We start from the raw sequence: 19,081 nt of genomic DNA on the forward strand, positions 1-19,081 counted from the left end.
CACTGACCCCCTCCCACCTCCCCCCCGCTCTGAAACCACTGACCCTCTCCCACCTCCTCCCCGCTCTGAAACCGACCCCCTCCCACCTCTGAAACCACTGACCCCCTCCCACCTCTGAAACCACTGACCCCCTCCCACCTCTGAAACCACTGACCCTCTCCCACCTCCTCCCCGCTCTGAAACCACTGACCCCCTCCCCGCTCTGAAACCACTGACCCTCTCCCACCTCCTCCCCGCTCTGAAACCAGTGACCCTCTCCCACCTCCTCCCGCTCTGAAACCACTGACCCCCTCCCACCACCTCCCCGCTCTGAAACACTGACCCCCTCCCCGCTCTGAAACCACTGACCTCTCCCACCTCCTCCCCGCTCTGAAACCACTGACCCCCTCCCACCTCCTCCCTGAGCCCAGCAGAGTGGAATCACATTAGCACACTGGGGTCTATCAACCACTACCAAACAGCCCCCAGGGAGAGCGAGCCAAACAGCCCCCAGGGAGAGCGAGCCAAACAGCCCCCAGGGAGAGCGAGCCAAACAGCCCCCAGGGAGAGCGAGCCAAACAGTCCCCAGGGAGAGCGAGCCAAACAGTCCCCAGGGAGAGCGAGCCAAACAGTCCCCAGGGAGAGCGAGCCAAACAGCCCCCAGGGAGAGCGAGCCAAACAGCCCCCAGGGAGAGCGAGCCAAACAGTCCCCAGGGAGAGCGAGCCAAACAGTCCCCAGGGAGAGCGAGCCAAACAGTCCCCAGGGAGAGCGAGCCAAACAGCCCCCAGGGAGAGCGAGCCAAACAGTCCCCAGGGAGAGCGAACCAAACAGCACTCATAGTAGGTGCTGGCTGGCTGGCTTGCAGCCACAGACATGTCACTAACAGATGTAGTAGCCTTGTCTGGAGCCGCCTCATCCTCCCAACAACCTCCCTGACCCGGCAGTCGCTTTCTCTTCCCTTGCTGGGAGACCGAGTCAGGGGGCAGCTGGCTGTGTGCTCTCCCTGAGGCTGGAGCCGCCATAGAGGACTGGGATGAATAAGACCCAGTGCCCACGGCTGGAGCCGCCATGGAGGACTGGGATGAATAAGACCCAGTGCCCACGGCTGGAGCCGCCATAGAGGACTGGGATGAATAAGACCCAGGTGCCCACGGCTGGAGCCGCCATAGAGGACTGGGATGAATAAGACCCAGTGCCCACGGCTGGAGCCGCCATGGAGGACTGGGATGAATAAGACCCAGTGCCCACGGCTGGAGCCGCCATGGAGGACTGGGATGAATAAGACCCAGTGCCCACGGCTGGAGCCGCCATGGAGGACTGGGATGAATAAGACCCAGTGCCCACAGCTGGAGCCGCCATGGAGGACTGGGAATGTTGATGAGGCGGCGGCCTTTATATTCAGTGGCTTAGAACGGGCGCATCGAAGGGCGCATTGACTGTGGCTGTGTGGGCGATTTGTACCCCGCATGCGTACTGAGCGATTGAACATGCACCGCTTTGAAGATTAGGTGTTTGCATTATTTTGCATGTGTGACAGAAGATTAGGGGAAGTTATTCAGGCCCTGTAAACTGGGTCTGCTGGTGATACACATTTAAAATGGAATGAATGTATAGCATGTGTGTGATCAAAGAAGTAGTGTTTCACTCAGACCGACGTTGTGGGAGAGTTGCCAATGGCCTACTACCCATCAGGCAGAGTTGAAAAGAAGTCTGGCTTTGTGTTGCCAGGGGTTCTGTTGAGTATGGATTAGAGGTCGACCGATTATGATTTTTCAACGCCGATACCGATTATTGGAGGACCCAAAAAAAGGCAGATGCCGATTAATCGGCCGGTTTTTAGAATATATTTGTAATAATGACAATTACAACAATACTGAATGAACACTTATTTTAACTTAATATAATACACCAATAAAATAAATTTAGCCTCAAATAAATAATGAAACATGTTCAATTTGGTTTAAATAATGCAAAAACAAAGTGTTGGAGAAGAAAGTAAAAGTGCAATATGTGCCATGTAAGAAAGCTAACGTTTAAGTTCCTTGCTCAGAACATGAGAACATATGAAAGCTGGTGGTTCCTTTAAACATGTCTTCAATATTCCCAGGTAAGAAGTTTTAGGTTGTAGTTATTATAGGAATTATAGGACTATTTCTCTCCATACGATTTGTATTTCATATACATTTGACTATTGGATGTTCTTATAGGCACTTTAGTATTGCCAGTGTAACAGTATAGCTTCCGTCCCTCTCCTCGCTTTTACCTGGGCTCGAACCAGGAACACATCGACAACAGCCACCCTCGATGCAGCTTTACCCATGCAGAGCAAGGGGAACAACTACTCCAAGTCTCAGAGCGAGTGACGTTTGAAACGCTATTAGCGCGCACCCGGCTTCACATTGGTTACACCAGCCTAATCTTGGGAGTTGATAGGCTTTAAGTCATAAACAGCGCAATGCTTGAAGCATTGCGAAGAGCTGCTGGCAAAATGCACGAAAGTGCTGTTTGAATGAATGCTTACGAGCCTGCTGGTGCCTACCACCACTCAGTCAGACTGCTCTATCAAATCATAGACTTAATTATAATATAATAAACACACAGAAATACGAGCCTTTGGTCATTAATATGGTCAAATCCGGAAACTATCATCACGAAAAGAAAACGTTTTTTTTCTTTCAGTGAAATACGGAACCGTTCCGTATTTTATCTAACGGGTGGCATCACTAAGTCTAAATATTCCTGTTACATTGCACAACCTTCAATGTTACGTCATAATTACGTAAAATTCTGGCAAATTAGTTCGCAACGAGCCAGGCGGCCCAAACTGTTGCATATACCCTGACTCTGCGTGCAATGAACACAAGAAGTGACACAATTTCACCTGGTTAATATTGCCTGCTAATCTGGATTTCTTTTAGCTAAATATGCAGGTTTAAAAATATATACTTCTGTGTATTGATTTTAAGAAAGGCATTGATGTTTATGGTTAGGTACAGTCGTGCAACGATTGTGCTTTTTTCGCAAATGTGTTTTTGTTAAATCGTCCCCCGTTTGGCAAAGTTGGCTGTCTTTGTTAGGAAGAAATAGTCTTCACACAGTTCGCAACAAGCCAGGCGGCCCAAACTGCTTCATATACCCTGACTCTGTTGCAAGAGATGACACATTTTCCATAGTTAAAAGAAATTCATGTTAGCAGGCAATATTAACTAAATATGCAGGTTTAAAAATATATACTTGTGTATTGATTTTAAGAAAGACATTGATGTTTATGGTTAGGTACACGGAGCAATGACAGTCCTTTTTCGCGAATGCGCACCGCATCGATTATATGCAACGCAGGACTGGCTAGAAAAAGTAGTAATATCATCAAACATTTGTAGTGATGATTGATTGATTATTTTTTATAAGATAAGTTTAATGCTAGCTAGCAACTTACCTTGGCTTCTTACTGCATTCGCGTAAAACAGGCAAGTTCCTCGTGGAGTGCAATGTAAAGCAGGTGGTTAGAGCGTTGGACTAGTTAATCGTAAGGTTGCAAGATTGAATCCCCGAGCTGACAAGGTAAAAATCTGTCGTTCTACACCTGAACAAGGCAGTTAACCCACAATTCCTAGGCCGTCATCAAAAATAAGAATGTGTTCTTAACTGACTTGCCTAGTTAAATAAAGGTGTATAAAAATAAAATATCGGCAAATCGGTGTCCAAAAATACCGATTACCGATTGTTATGAAAACCTGAAAATCGGTCATTCCGATTAATCGGTCGACCTCTAGTATGGATATTAACAAATTATTAAGCCATCTAGGAACTGTCCATCTTTCTATCCAGGAAGATCCCATCTACCTGCCAAGTGCCAACTACTGCTAAAATTGGCCGAATTGTGTAACATGGAATATAAGAGGCCAAGCCCGTCCACAGTTAGGCCAACCCTGCCCACAGTTAGGCCAAACCCGCCCACAGTTGTGTGATTTCATTGACAAAGCAGCTTCACAAGTCATGGTTTGAGTCAGGAGACCTTCAATAGGTCAGTCTTTGCAGCATAACATGAACCTTTAGGCAAATTCCTGAGAAAGCTAGTTATTATAGTCCCACAACAGACCTTGAACTTTGACCTCAGTGGAAGGCTTGAATGAACCAATGTTAGAGGTGATGCACGTCTTTAGCCGTGGGCAGAGTAAAACAAGTGCTTTCTGTTATCTTCAAGGCCCAGACTGAACAAAACGTGTTGAGGCCCAATAAAACACAGCTGTTTTGTCTGTTCAAAAGGAACACCAGTGGCAACAATTGTCGGGCTATGCAGGGGCTAATGTTAGCCTACTCACCGTCTTCGGTCTCTTGCCACACAATGCCCTCCAGGTTGACGCTAGTCCCGGGCTCGCAGGGACCAAGGCAATCGGGCTCCGTTGCCAGGGAAGCGTCTGATGTGTTGGACGCCACCGAGCGAGTGCGCACCATTATCTGCTCGCACGGGGACGCGATGTTGTCCCCCACTGCGGCCAGGAGGTGGAGGGGGGGAGGGGCCGGTGTGGAGACAGGAGATTCCATCTGCAAGAGAGAAGGGGAAGACACATCACTTAAAAAGCTCTGTATACAGCAGCAGATACTGTGTGGGAGGGGTTTGCCACAGAGAGGAAGTGCGTCTCAACGCATGGGAGACATCCAGGAATGCCAGTAAGGCCTTGATGTAAACTGATGCCTTGATTATTCAAAGGGTGGTTGTTGTGTGGACTTGGCCCCTCTCTCCCTCTCTCTGCTCCACCACCATGATTAGCAGACAGGAAGGCATTGAACTGCTTCAATCCCAACCACTGGAGGTCAGAGAAGGAGAGAGAGACTGGTGTTAAGCACTCTCCCTCCTCTGGTCTCCCTCTCGTCTCTCCCGCTCTTCTCTTGCTACACAGACCTGGCACCACATCTCATGGACTGATCATCACGAATTCAGCCAGATCTCTGACACGGCATCATCTCATGGACTGATCATCACGAATTCAGCCAGATCTGACACCGCATCATCTCATGGACTGATCATCACGAATTCAGCCAGATCTGACACCGCATCATCTCATGGACTGATCATCACGAATTCAGCCAGATCTGATACCGCATCATCTCATGGACTCGCTCACTAATTCCCTCAATTAAAGACTTGGTTGTGGTGAAGGAACAGGCGGCGAGGAACCGTAATTGATTCCGAGGCACTATGACGGTACAGGGAAGAGAGACGGTGTGTGTGCGCTCAATGCATCAGAGAGAAACCGCGCGAGAGAGATACCGCGCGAGAGAGATACTGGCTGATTTAAGCTCCATGGTGACACTGAGCTCAGTGCTCATTAATTCAAGGCAGTCAACATTAGAGTGCTTCAAAATGATTAGCTCTGATCTGCGTGAGGAACAGGGCACTGCCAAACACGGTGCATTAATTGGGCATAAACCACTCCCTGCTCCAATTTATTTTTTGCAAATGCAGGATCCAATTAGGCTTGAGTAAATAACAATTGACATGCAGCTTATAGGCCCATTGACCACATGAATAATGTTTAAATACAATAATTTGCCTGCCACCCCTGGGCATTTCCATGTAAAAGGACCCATGAGAATCAACATGAGAAGTTCATAGGAGCATATTAAATTGGGTGTAAAATGAAAGCTAAGAGTGCATCTTTTGGGGAAATTAAGGATAGATACATTTTACAACCATATTCCATTATTCCATCACAATTCTTTGGGGCAGAAGTAAAGGCTTTGATTTGTGGATAAACATCTACCAGAAAACGTCTTAAGGTGTCAGAAATACATCAAACCACAATAACGTTGACGTAAACACCACAGCAAAATAATATCACACATTTCATTTGATAAATGTTTTACTTTCTGTAAGTTTAAGAAATATTGCTTTCTGCCTTGTGATTCCGTTACCTAAAACCCAGATATCTCCTCTCATGAGGAGGATAATTAAAGTTCACAGGAGTAACAAGTATTACTGACATTTTACTTATAAATATTGAAATGATTTAAAAACTTGTAATTCCGTTATTAACATACTGTTATGTTCAGCTCATTGCTCAAACCAATAAAATTAAAACAGGCCTCTCTCTCTCTCTCTCTCTCTCTCTCTCTGTATCTCTCTCTCTCTCTCTTCTCTCTCTATCTCTCTCTCTCTCTCTCTCTCTCTCTCTCTCTCTCTCTCTCTCTCTCTCTCTCTCTCTCTCTCTCTCTCTCTCTCTCTCTCTCTCTCTCTCTCTCTCTCTCTCTCTCTCTCTCTCTCTCTCTCTCTCTCTCTCTCTCTCTCTCTCTCTCTCTCTCTCTCTCTCTCTCTCTCTCTCTCTCTCTCTCTCTCTCTCTCTCTCTCTCTCTCTCTCTCTCTCTCTCTCTCTCTCTCTCTCTCTCTCTCTCTCCTTAAATGTCACCTCTCCCAGCTCTTCACACCTACCCCTCCCGTTCCATTAACTGAAACCAGCATCCTCAGCCACTGAGCACCGACCGACACCGGTCGTCCATGGACGTAGAAAAGTAGTTGAAATTTGGTCAGTCCACCCTGGCCTTGATGTTAACGTCCACAGACGTGACTGGACCAAATCTGAACTTATCGTTTACGTATGTTTCACAAGTTTGGATAGAACAGTACAATGAGTAGGTTACAGTACAATACAATAAAAGAAGAGTACAGCACAGTATATTGTAATGTACTATACAGAAGTCCACTGTAATCTACTATTCTGTATTGTACTGCACTGTACTCTACTGTGATGTCCAAACTTGTAAAACAGAGAATGACATTCATATCCATACTGATGCATTTCTGTGTAGTATAGATCAGGGACCCATGATGTAATTATGGTACCAGATATAAATCCACTTCACTTAGTGTAGTTCAATAACCAAAATATATATATTTTTGAAACTAAAAGTGCAATGTCATAGCTGACTACCAATTATATCTGCAGACATCTTTGAATCTTAATCTAGAACAGAAGTTTTTGGAAAACATGGTTGCATAAAAACCGGGGTGAGATAATCCCATGTAATTTAGTTACCAGAGTTTGCATCTGCACAGTTCTTCCACTGAATTTGTTTGTGTACATTTTTCAGGGTAACATTTTTAACAGTAATCCTTGTGCATATAGTTGTATGGTTTGTTAAACTTAGAAAGCAATGGTTGTTTGGCATACAATACCAGTCAAAAGTTTGGACACCTACTCATTCAAGGGTTTTTCTTTATTTTTACTATTTTCTACATTGTATAATAATAGTGAATACATCAAAACTATGAAATAACACATATGGAATCAGGGTAGTAACCAAAAAGTGTTAAATCAGAATATATTTGAGATTCTTCAAAGTAGCCACCCTTTGCATTGATGACAGCTTTGCACACTCTTGGCATTCTCTCAACTAGCTTCATGAGGTAGTAACCTGCAATGCATTTCAATTAACAGGTGTCCCAAGTTAAAAGTTAATTTGTGGAATTTCTTTTAATGCGTTTGAGCCAATCAGTTGTGTTGCAACAAGGTAGGGGTGGTATTCAGAAGATAGCCCTACTGGTAAAAGACCAAGTCCATATTATGGCAAGCGCAGCTCAAATAATCAAAGAGAAATGACAGTATCATTACTTTAAGACATGGTCAGTCAATACGGAAAATATCAAGAACTTTTAATGTTTCTTCAAGTGCAGTTGCAAAAAACATCAAGTACTATGACGAAACTGTCTCTCATGAGGACCACCACAGGAAAGGAAGACCCAGAGTTACCTCTGCTGCAGAGGATAAGTTCATTAGAGTTAACTGCACCTTAGATTCCTGGCCAAATAAATGCTTCACAGAGTTCAAGTAACAGGCACATCTCAACATCAACTGTTCAGAGGAGACTGTGTGAATCAGGCCTTCATGGTCAAATTGCTGCAGAGAAACCACTACTAAAGTGGAAGAGAAGAAGAAGAGACTTGCTTGGGCCAAGAAACATGAGCCATGGACATTAGACCGGTGGAAATCTGTCCTTTGGTCTGATGAGTCCAAATTCTTTGATTTTTGCTTCCAACCGCCGTGTCTTTGTGAGACGCAGAGAAGTTGAACAGATGATCTCTGCATGTGTGGTTCCCACCGTGAAGCATGGAGGAGGTGGTGTGATGGTGCTTTGCTGGTGACACAGTCTGATTTATTTTGAATTCAAGGCACACATAATCAGCATGGCTACCACAGCATACTGCATCAATACACCATCCCATCTGGTTTGTGCTTAGTGGGACTATTTGTTTTTCAACAGGGCAATGACCCAAAACACACCTCCAGGCTGTGTAAGGGCTATTTGACCAAGAAGGAGCGTGATGGAGTGCTGCATCAGATGACCTAGCCTCCACAATCAACCGACCTCAACCCAATTGAGATGAGTTGGACCGCAGAGTGAAGAAAAAGCAGCCAACACGTGCTCAGCATATGTGGGAACTTTTGGAAAAGCATTTCTCATGAAGCTAGTTAACCTGTTGGGGCTAGGGGGCAGTATTTGCACGGCCGGATAAAAAACGTACCCAATTTAAACTGGTTACTACTCTTGCCCAGAAACGAGAATATGCATATAATTAGTAGATTTGGATAGAAAACACTAAAGTTTCTAAAACTGTTTGAATGGTGTCTGTGGTATAACAGAACTCATATGGCAGGCCAAAACCTGAGAAGATTCCATACAGGAAGTGCCCTGTCTGACAATTTGTTCTCCTTCTGTGGCATCTCTATCGAAAATACAACATCTCTGCTGTAACGTGACATTTTCTAAGGCTTCCATTGGCTCTCAGAAGGCGCCAGAAAGTGGAATGACGTCGCTCCTGTCTCTGGACGAAAAACAGCAGGAGATTTTGTGAGTGGTCAGGCTGGGAACAGTGACACGCTGTTGCGCGTTCATGACAATTCTCAAATTTTTTCTTACAGCCTTTGAATGAATACAACGTTGCCCGGTTTGAATATTATCGCTATTTTATGAGAAAAATTGCATAAAAATTGATTTTAAACAGCGTTTGACATGCTTCGAAGTACGGTAATGGAATATTTTGAAATGTTTTGTCACGAAATGCGCTCGCGCGTCACCCTTCGGATACTGACCTGAACGCACGAACAAAACGGAGGTATTTGAATATAACTATGGATTATTTGGAACCAAAACAACATTTGTTGTTGAAGTAGAAGTTCTGGGAGTGCATTCTGACGAAGAACAGCAAAGGTAATCCAATTTTTCTTATAGTAAATCTGAGTTTGGTGAGGGCGAAACTTGGTGGGTGTCAAATTAGCTAGCCGTGATGGCCGAGCTATGTACTGAGAATATTGCAAAATGTGCTTTCGCCGAAAAGCTATTTTAAAATCTGACACCGCGATTGCATTAAGGAGTTCTGTATCTATAATTCTTAAAATAATTGTTATGTATTTTGTGAACGTTAATCGTGAGTAATTTAGTAAATTCACCGGAAGTTTGCAGTGGGTATGCTAGTTCTGAACATCACATGCTAATGTAAAAAGCTGTTTTTTGATATAAATTGAACAAAACATGCATGTATTGTATAACAATGTCCTAGGAGTGTCATCTGATGAAGATCATCAAAGGTTAGTGCTGCATTTAGCTGTGGTTTTGGTTTTTGTGACATATATGCTTGCTTTGAAAATGGCTGTGTGATTATTTTTGGCAGGGTACTCTCCTGACATAATCTAATGTTTTGCTTTCGCTGTAAAGCCTTTTTGAAATCGGACAATGTGGTTAGATTAACGAGAGTCTTGTCTTTAAAATGGTGTAAAATAGTCATGTGTTTGAGAAATTGAAGTAATAACATTTGAGGTATTTGTATTTCGCGCCACGCGATTCCACTGGCTGTTGACTAGGGTGGGACACAAACGTCCCACCTTGCCCAGGGAGGTTAACCTCTTACATCTAGACGTTCCGCTAGCGGAACACCTGCTCCAATATCCAATGATAGGCGTGGCGCGAATTACAAATTCCTCAAAAATACAAAAACTTCAATTTTTCAAACATATGACTATTTCACAGCATTTTAAAGACAAGACTCTCCTTTATCTAACCACACTGCCCGATTTCAAAAAGGCTTTACAGCGAAAGCAAAACATTAGATTACAAAAAGCATAACAATTCTTTTAAGAATTATAGATACAGAACTCCTCTATGCACTCGATATGTCCGATTTTAAAATAGCTTTTTGGTGAAAGCACATTTTGCAATATTCTAAGTACATAGCCCAGCCATCACGGGCTAGCTATTTAGACACCCGGCAAGTTTAGCACTCACCAATATCAGATTTACTATTATAAAAGTTTGATTACCTTTTGTTGTCTTCGTCAGAATGCACTCCCAGGACTGCTACTTCAATAACAAATGTTGGTTTGGTCCAAAATAATCCATCGTTATATCCGAATAGCGGCGTTTTGTTCGTGCGTCCCAGACACTGTCCGAATGGTAAAGAAGGGTCGCGCGCATGGCGCAATTCGTGACAAAAAAAATCTAAATATTCCATTACCGTACTTCGAAGCATGTCAACCGCTGTTTAAAATCAATTTTTATGCCATTTTTCTCGTAAAAAAAGCGATAATATTCCGACCGGGAATGTCCATTTAGCTAAACAGAGGAAAGAAAACAAAGCTTTCGGTCGACGCGGGCACGAGCCTGAGTCTCACAGTACTGTAACCAGCCACTATCCATACGCGCTACTTTGTTTCAGCCAGATCTTGCAAAGCCACGATTCAGCGTTTTGCCGCCTTCTGAGAGCCTATGGCAGCCGTAGGAAGTGTCACGGGACAGCTAAGATCCTCACTCTTCAATAAACAGAGACAAGAAGAACGACACCTTGTCAGACAGGCCACTTCCTGCATGAAATCTTCTCAGGTTTTTGCCTGCCATATGAGTTCTGTTATACTCACAGACACCATTCAAACAGTTTTAGAAACTTTAGGGTGTTTTCTATCCAAAGCCAATAATTATATGCATATTCTAGTTACTGGGCAGGAGTAGTAACCAGATTAAATTGGGTACGTTTTTTATCCGGCCGTGAAAATACTGCCCCCTAGCCATAACAGGTTAAGAGAATGCCAAGAGTGTACAATGCTGTCATCAAGGCAAAGGGTGGCTACTTTGAAGAAACTCAAATATAAAATATATTTTGATTTGTTTAATACTTTTTTGGTTACTACATGATTCCATATGTGTTATTTCGTAGTTTTTGTATTCACTATTATTCTACAATGTAGAAAATAGTAAAACTAAAGAAAAACCCTTGTCCAAACTTTAACCGGAACCGTGTGACAATGTGGCCAGAAGCGTGTGACAGAATGCAGCCTGAATACTCAAAATACCATCTTTCCAGTTTGATCTCTAGGTATATTTGTGGGGAGACAATATATGTAATTTTTTTCTACTGTAAAAGATCTGAATCTTTCCAAAATGGCTTTCGAAATGCGCTTGAAAGGCCATTTCTCCCTACTAGCCTCCGAAAGGTATTTGTTCACTCCCTGGGAGAGAGGAGCTAGCAAATCAATGTCGCGGCGAGCTGCGGTGAGAGGGGCCTAATGACATCGTAATCACTCTGTGTCAGTTTATGATGCATGACGTGGCCAAACTGTGCTGAGTGAATGGGACAGGACAGGTAATCAGCCTGCTGTCAACCTGTTCTGTTCCTGGGCCTTGTGGAGACACAGTGAGCCAGCAGACAAGCCTACACAAAGAACCCGATCCTCAAAGTGAAAGCCATGTAAAGACAGACGCAAACAGAACAGAACACAACTCTTCTAATGCACTTTGCTTCTCAAACCACGTTTCCAGACAGGCATTACAGAAGCAGGCTAGTCCTGAAACTTTCTGCAGAATAATATTATTTTCTACACTGCAGTCCGCTCATTGCTCATTCTCGATTTCTAAATCGGCTAGATGGAATGTAAATAAAACAAGCGGGCTACAACAGAGGGTTAAAAGAAACTACCCTGGAGAGAATCGGCCGCTCTTCCTCGATCATATTTCCTTTGTAAATTGGAGGCAAGTATGATCACAAGTTGGGCTGTGACTTATTTTACAGCCTCCTTTAGATCCCTGGGAAACTAATGAGACCGTCGTGGTGGCATGGAAACAACATTAGAAACAACAGGGTGACGATGACAGGTTAAGTGTCCAGGAAGTGTTGAATTAAAGGGATTCCCAGATGGCAACCACTAAGCATCAGTAGGAGAGGCCTTTTGTTCACCACAAGGTCTCAGAGAGCTCCTTTAAGATGCTGGGAGCGGAGGCCTCAACAGAAGCTCCATTAAGACGCTGGGAGCTGAGGCCTCAACAGAAGCTCCTTTAAGACGCTGGGAGCTGAGGCCTCAACAGAAGCTCCATTAAGACGCTGGGAGCTGAGGGCTCAACAGAAGGCTCCTTTAAGATGCTGGGAGCTGAGGCCTCAACAGAAGCTCCATTAACCTGTTAGGGCTAGGGGGCAGTATTTGCACGGCTGGATAAAAAAAATGTACCCGATTTAATCTGGTTACTAATCCTACCCAGTAACTAGAATATGCATATACTTATTATATATGGATAGAAAACACTCTAAAGTTTCTAAAACTGTTTGAATGGTGTCTGTGAGTATAACAGAACTCATTTGGCAGGCAAAACCCTGAGACATTTTCTGACAGGAAGTGGATACCTGATGTGTTGTATTACCTTTAAACCTATGCCATTGAAAAACACAGGGGCTGAGGAATATTTTGGCACTCCCTATTGCTTCCACTAGATGTCACCAGCCTTTACAAAGTGTTTTGAGTCTTCTGGAGGGAGATCTGACCGAACAAGAGCCATGGAACGATGATGGCCCATTAGACACCTGGCGCGCGAGTTCATGTTGGGTACCCTCGTTCCAATACGTTATAATAGAGTATGCATTCGTCCACCTTGAATATTATTCATGTTCTGGTTAAAAAAGGCCCTAATGATTTATGCTATACAACGTTTGACATGTTTGAACGAACGGAAATATATTTTTTCCCCTCGTTCATGAAGTGAAGTCCGGCGGGCTTAGATCATGTGCTAACAAGACGGAGATTTTTGGACATAAATGATGAGCTTTTTTGAACAAAACTACATTCGTTATGGACCTGTGATACCTGGAAGTGACATCTGATGAAGAGAATCAAAGGTAATGGATTATTTACATAGTATTTTCGATTTTAGATCTCCCCAACATGACGTCTAGTCTGTATCGCAACGCGTATTTTTCTGGGCGCAGTGCTCAGATTATTGCAAAGTGTGATTTCCCAGTAAGGTTATTTTTAAATCTGGCAAGTTGATTGCGTTCAAGAGATGTAAATCTATAATTCTTTAAATGACAATATAATATTTTACCAATGTTTTCTAATTTTAATTATTTAATTTGTGATGCTGACTTGACTGCCGGTTATTGGAGGGAAACGATTTCCTCAACATCAATGCCATAGTAAAACACTGTTTTTGGATATAAATATGAACTTGATAGAACTAAAAATGCATGCATTGTCTAACATAATGTCCTAGGAGTGTCATCTGATGGAGATTGTAAAAGGTTAGTGCATCATTTTAGCTGGTTTTATGGTTTTGGTGACCCTGTCTTTGAATTGACAAAACATTACACACAACTCTTGTAAATGTACTGTCCTAACATACTCTAAATTTATGCTTTCGCCGTAAAACCTTTTTGAAATCGTAAAATCGTATCGTAAAATCGTATCTTTCAAAGGGTGTAAAATAGTTGTATGTTTGAAAAATTTGAATTTTGACATTTATTTGGATTCAAATTTGCCGCTCTTGAAATGCACCTGCTGTTGATGGAGTGCACCACGGGTGGGACGCCTGCGTCCCACCTAGCCCATAGAGGCTAAGACGCTGGGAGCTGAGGCCTCAACAGAAGCTCCATTAAGACGCTGGGAGCGGAGGCCTCAACAGAAGCTCCATTAATACCCTGGGAGCTGAGGCCTCAACAGAAGCTCCATTAACCTGTTGGGTCTAGGGGGCAGCATTTGCACGTCTGGATAAAAAAAATGTACCCGATTTAATCTGGTTACTAATCCTACCCAGTAACTAGAATATGCATATACTTATTATATATGGATAGAAAACACTCTAAAGTTTCCAAAACTGTTTGAATGGTGTCTGTGAGTATAACAGAACTCATTTGGCAGGCAAAACCCTGAGACATTTTCTGACAGGAAGTGGATACCTGATGTGTTGTATTGACTTTAAACCTATCCCATTGAAAAACACAGGGGTTTAGGAATATTTTGGCACTTCCTATTGCTTCCACTAGATGTCACCAGCCTTTACAAAGTGTTTTGAGTCTTCTGGAGGGAGATCTGACCGAACAAGAGCCATGGAACGGTGATGTCCCATTAGACACCTGGCGCGCTAGTTCATGTTGGGTACCCTCGTTCCAATACGTTATAAAAGAGTATGCATTCGTCCACCTTGAATATTATTCATGTTCTGGTTAAAAAGGCCCTAATGATTTATGCTATACAACGTTTGACATGTTTGAACGAACGGAAATATATTTTTCCCCTCGTTCATGACGAGAAGTCCGGCTGGCTTACATCATGTGCTAACGAGACGGAGATTTTTGGACATAAATGATGAGCTTTTTTGAACAAAACTACATTCGTTATGGACCTGTGATACCTGGAAGTGACATCTGATGAAGAGAATCAAAGGTAATGGATTATTTACATAGTATTTTCGATTTTAGATCTCCCCAACATGACGTCTAGTCTGTATCGCAACGCGTATTTTTCTGGGCGCAGTGCTCAGATTATTGCAAAGTGTGATTTCCCAGTAAGGTTATTTTTAAATCTGGCAAGTTGATTGCGTTCAAGAGATGTAAATCTATAATTCTTTAAATGACAATATAATATTTTACCAATGTTTTCTAATTTTAATTATTTAATTTCTGACGCTGACTTGACTGCCGGTTATTGGAGGGAAACGATTTCCTCAACATCAATGCCATAGTAAAACGCTGTTTTTGGATATAAAAATGAACTTGATAGAACTAAAAATGCATGCATTGTCTAACATAATGTCCTAGGAGTGTCATCTGATGGAGATTGTAAAAGGTTAGTGCATCATTTTAGCTGGTTTTATGGTTTTGGTGACCCTGTCTTTGACTTGACAAAACATTACACACAACTCTTGTAAATGTACTGTCCTAACATACTCTAAATTTATGCTTTCGCCGTAAAACCTTTTTGAAATCGTAAAACGTGGTTAGATTAAGGAGATGTTTATCTTTCAAATGGTGTAACATAGTTGTATTTTTGAAAAATTTGAATTTTGACATTTATTTGGATTCAAATTTGCCGCTCTTGAAATGCACCTGCTGTTGATGGAGTGCACCACGGGTGGCACGCTAGCGTCCCACCTAGCCCCAAGAGGTTAAGACGCTGGGAGCGGAGGCCTCAACAGAAGCTCCATTAAGACGCTGGGAGCTGAGGCCTCAACAGAAGCTCCATTAAGACGCTGGGAGCTGGGGCGTCAGAGTCTGTTTGCTGTTGGAGTGTAAATCATGTCTAAGAAATTCTATAGGGATTTTAATACTGGAGTAAATGTTCTCATGTTCACAGTGGATTAACCTAGCCAACCTCTTAACTGAAGAGTTTAAAGGTCATTGAAGCCATTAGCATCCTCTGTACTTTGAGCATAGTACAGTAGTAGTGTTCACTTAGGCACAGGGCTGATTGGTGAACCGACAAGCACATTTAGCATTATTGCTTGTTCCACTTAAGTTCAAAGAAAATGTTAAGTGATCCTCTATGAGAGCAGAGAGGCTGAAGGTATCAACAATGAAAGCATGGTTGGTTCCTGGTCCTTGAGTGGTTGTTTCCTTGTGTGTGGTGAGAGGCTGGAACAGTTGGGTACGTCACCAACTTGAGGATCTCTGAGGGTGATAATGATTTAGATACTCTTGAATGCTCTGTCTGAATGATAAGGGACTGTGAAATTCTATTCACCACGCCTGTCCAAGAATATAAAATACCATGATAAATGACCTGATACATTTAGACTACTTTCATTGATAAGTTGCTTCATGTATTGAATGACTAAGGAGCATGACATGGAAAGGACGTCCTCCTGAACCAGAGGCGCAGGGAAACGACAAGAGATGAGTAACTATTTCTAGGTTCCCCCATACTTCGCACAAAACAACAAAGACTTTCATTCCGTGGCAGGCTGTACACACACAGTGAAGTGCTTGTCCATTCTGGGGTTCCAAAAGCCGCATGCTGAGGAAAGGACAAAACTGATAGATTAAACAAGTCTCTGCCTCAACACTCAGTCAACACTGAATTGAGTAGCTTTACCCTCCCACAGGATTTACAGTCCGGTTTATAAAAACTCCCCCAAACCACAATGTTTGAGAGGTTTCTGCAGTGTCACGCGAGCCCTCCTTTCAAAAACAGCCCCATGCCAATTTCTTGAGAAAGCCACAATGGCTAAGAAAGATGTTCAACTGAGTGAAAGGATTTTGAATGGATTGGGGAGTGATGTGGAGCATACCAAGTTGCTGACAGAATGACTAACTGTATTAGAACGAGAGGAAAATCTTTGCATGGATTTTCAGTTCATCTTCTCACAGTAATTTCCCCTGACTGGGGATGCTGCTGCACTTTTTACCGGACATAAACCTTGGCTTCAATTTGTTTATTGGAATTGGGATTTAGAAACTGATCTTATGGCTAGGGCAAGGATTACAAAGGGATTTACACTGTAGTGTCATATCAACACACCTGTCTGGGTTGCTCCTCCCCATTCTATAGGCAGAAATTCAAAACAAGAAGTACCCGTGCTAAAGTCTATTCAACGCTGGTCTGACCAATCGGAATCCATGCTTCAAGACTATTTTGATCACGCGGACTGGTACATGTTCCGGGTTGCCTCAGAATAATATTGACGTATACACTGACACAGTGACTTAGTTCATCAGGAAGTGTACAGGGGATGTTGTTCCCACTGTGACAATTAAAAACTGTGGCTAGGTGGCAGTATTCATGCAAAACTGAAAGCACGAACCACCGCATTTAACCATGACAAGGTGACTGGGAATATGACCGAATACAAAACAGTCCAGCTATGCCCTCCGTAAGGTAATCAAACACGTCAGTACAGAGGCAAAGTGGGGTCGCATTTTAACGGCTCAGTCACGAGACTCCAGAGAATCACAGATCATCAAGGGAAAACCGGACACCGACGTCTTGCTCCCAGACAAGCTTTACTCCTTTTTCTCCCCAATTATATGTTATCCAATTGGTAGTTACAGTCTTGTCCCATCACTACAACTCCCGTACGGACTCGAGAGAGGTGAAGGACGAGAGCCATGCGTCCTGCGAAACACGACCCCTGCTTCTTGACACAATGTTTGCTTAACCCGGAAGCCAGCCGCACCAATGTGTTGGAGGAAAAACCGTACACCTGGCGACCGAGTCAGCGTGCACTGCGCCCAGCCCACCACAGGAGTCGCTAGAGCGCGATGGGACAAGGACAACTGGGCCGGCCAAACCCTCCCCTTACCCGGACTACGCTGGGCCAATTGTGCACCGCCTCATGGGTCTCCCAGTCACGGCCGGCTGCAACACATCCTGGGATCGAATCAGGATCTGTAGTGAAACAGCTAGCATTGCGATGCAGTGCCTTAGATCGCTGCACCACTCGGGAGGCCCGTGAGTAAAACATTTAAGCGTGTTAACCCTCACAAGGCTGCCGGTCCAGACAGCATCCCTAGCCGCGTCCTCAGAGCATAAGTAGACCAGCTGCCAGACAGCATTCCTAGCCACATCCTCCAGCTGGCTGGAGTGTTTACGGACCTATTCAATCGCTCCCTATCCCAGTTTGCGGTACCCACTTGCTTCAAGATGTCCACCATTGTTCCTGTACCCAAGAAAGCGAAGGTAAGTGAACTAAATGACTATCGCCCCGTAGCACTCACTTCTGTCATCTGTGACGACCCTCCCACTCGTCTGCCGAATTCGCTTTGCTCTTGTTTTCCTTAATAGGATGTCGGTGGGCGGAGCCGGGAGGGTCGTCAGTGAAATGGGACACCTGGGCTCGGGTGTATCCCAGGATAAATGCACCTCTTCCCCATTCATTGGGGAGACTCTCCATGCAGACACAGATTTTGGTTGTGGCATTTTTGTGGCTATTTGGCTTGTTTGCATTGACACCTTTCAACACCCCTCATTATCACATATATACACACGCGACCACTCACTTACACTACTGATTACTGACTAAAACACACCATTGTTAATTGTATTTACTTTACTTCAGTTAATAAATATATTTTGCTATTCTTTATCTCCACGTTGTCTCCCTTTTTGTTACGGGCTTGTTTGGACTGGAAGGCACGCTCTGTGTTGGAGCTTCCCAGTAACGGAAGGCACGCTCTGTGTTGGAGCATCCCAGTAATTAACTTACACTCATGGACATAAATATTCGGTCTAGTTTTTCTGAATGACTGATCCTACTTAAGCGCACAATAGAATGAAAAAGAATGAAAATAGCAAATCCCATAGACAGTACCAAGGTAACGCCATCAACTGTAATGCCTCCTGCCCTGTTGAAACTCAGCGACGAACACAACTCCAGACCTCAAACACGGCCCCCTGGCTTATGCAAAACACCAGTTACTATGAGGTATGTTGAGCATTGAACAGTCATCTGTATCCATTTTCAGCGTGGGTGAGGTATGAGGAATTCAATCTTAACACCAGAGAAAGAAAGAAAGCACAATCACTGTTGAAAGAAGAGGAAACGTGTGAGTTCTCAGAGGTAAGAGGGTATTAAGCAGGAAAGAAACTGCCAGTAGTCTTAGAAAATTGCCAAACTGCATGTTTCCACTTCAGTTGTACAATTCATTTTGATGCCAGGGAAAGTGCTGTGTGGATCGGTGGCTTCCCTGGAGTGAGGCCATCAGAGGTGACGACACCCTCTGCAGGCTTCACCTGAATGCCTGAGCCGTGAGAGTCCAGAGTCCCCCCCTCTGCATCATCGTCTACCAGTCCCCCCCCTCTGCATCGTCGTCTACCAGTCCCCCCCCTCTGCATCGTCGTCTACCAGTCCCCCCCC

General features: G+C 43.8%; 1 protein-coding gene across 1 annotated transcript in view; it reads right to left on the reverse strand.

The window, feature by feature from the left end:
* LOC106562774 (zinc finger protein 609-like) overlaps positions 1–19,081 on the reverse strand; it is a 113,400-nt gene that overhangs the window by 31,507 nt on the left and 62,812 nt on the right. The window contains 1 exon segment of the mRNA XM_045708846.1: positions 4,303–4,525. Within this exon segment, the coding sequence (XP_045564802.1) occupies positions 4,303–4,525 (223 nt within the window).

The sequence above is a fragment of the Salmo salar genome, chromosome ssa26, assembly GCF_905237065.1.
Source record: "Salmo salar chromosome ssa26, Ssal_v3.1, whole genome shotgun sequence".
NCBI lineage: Eukaryota > Metazoa > Chordata > Actinopteri > Salmoniformes > Salmonidae > Salmo > Salmo salar.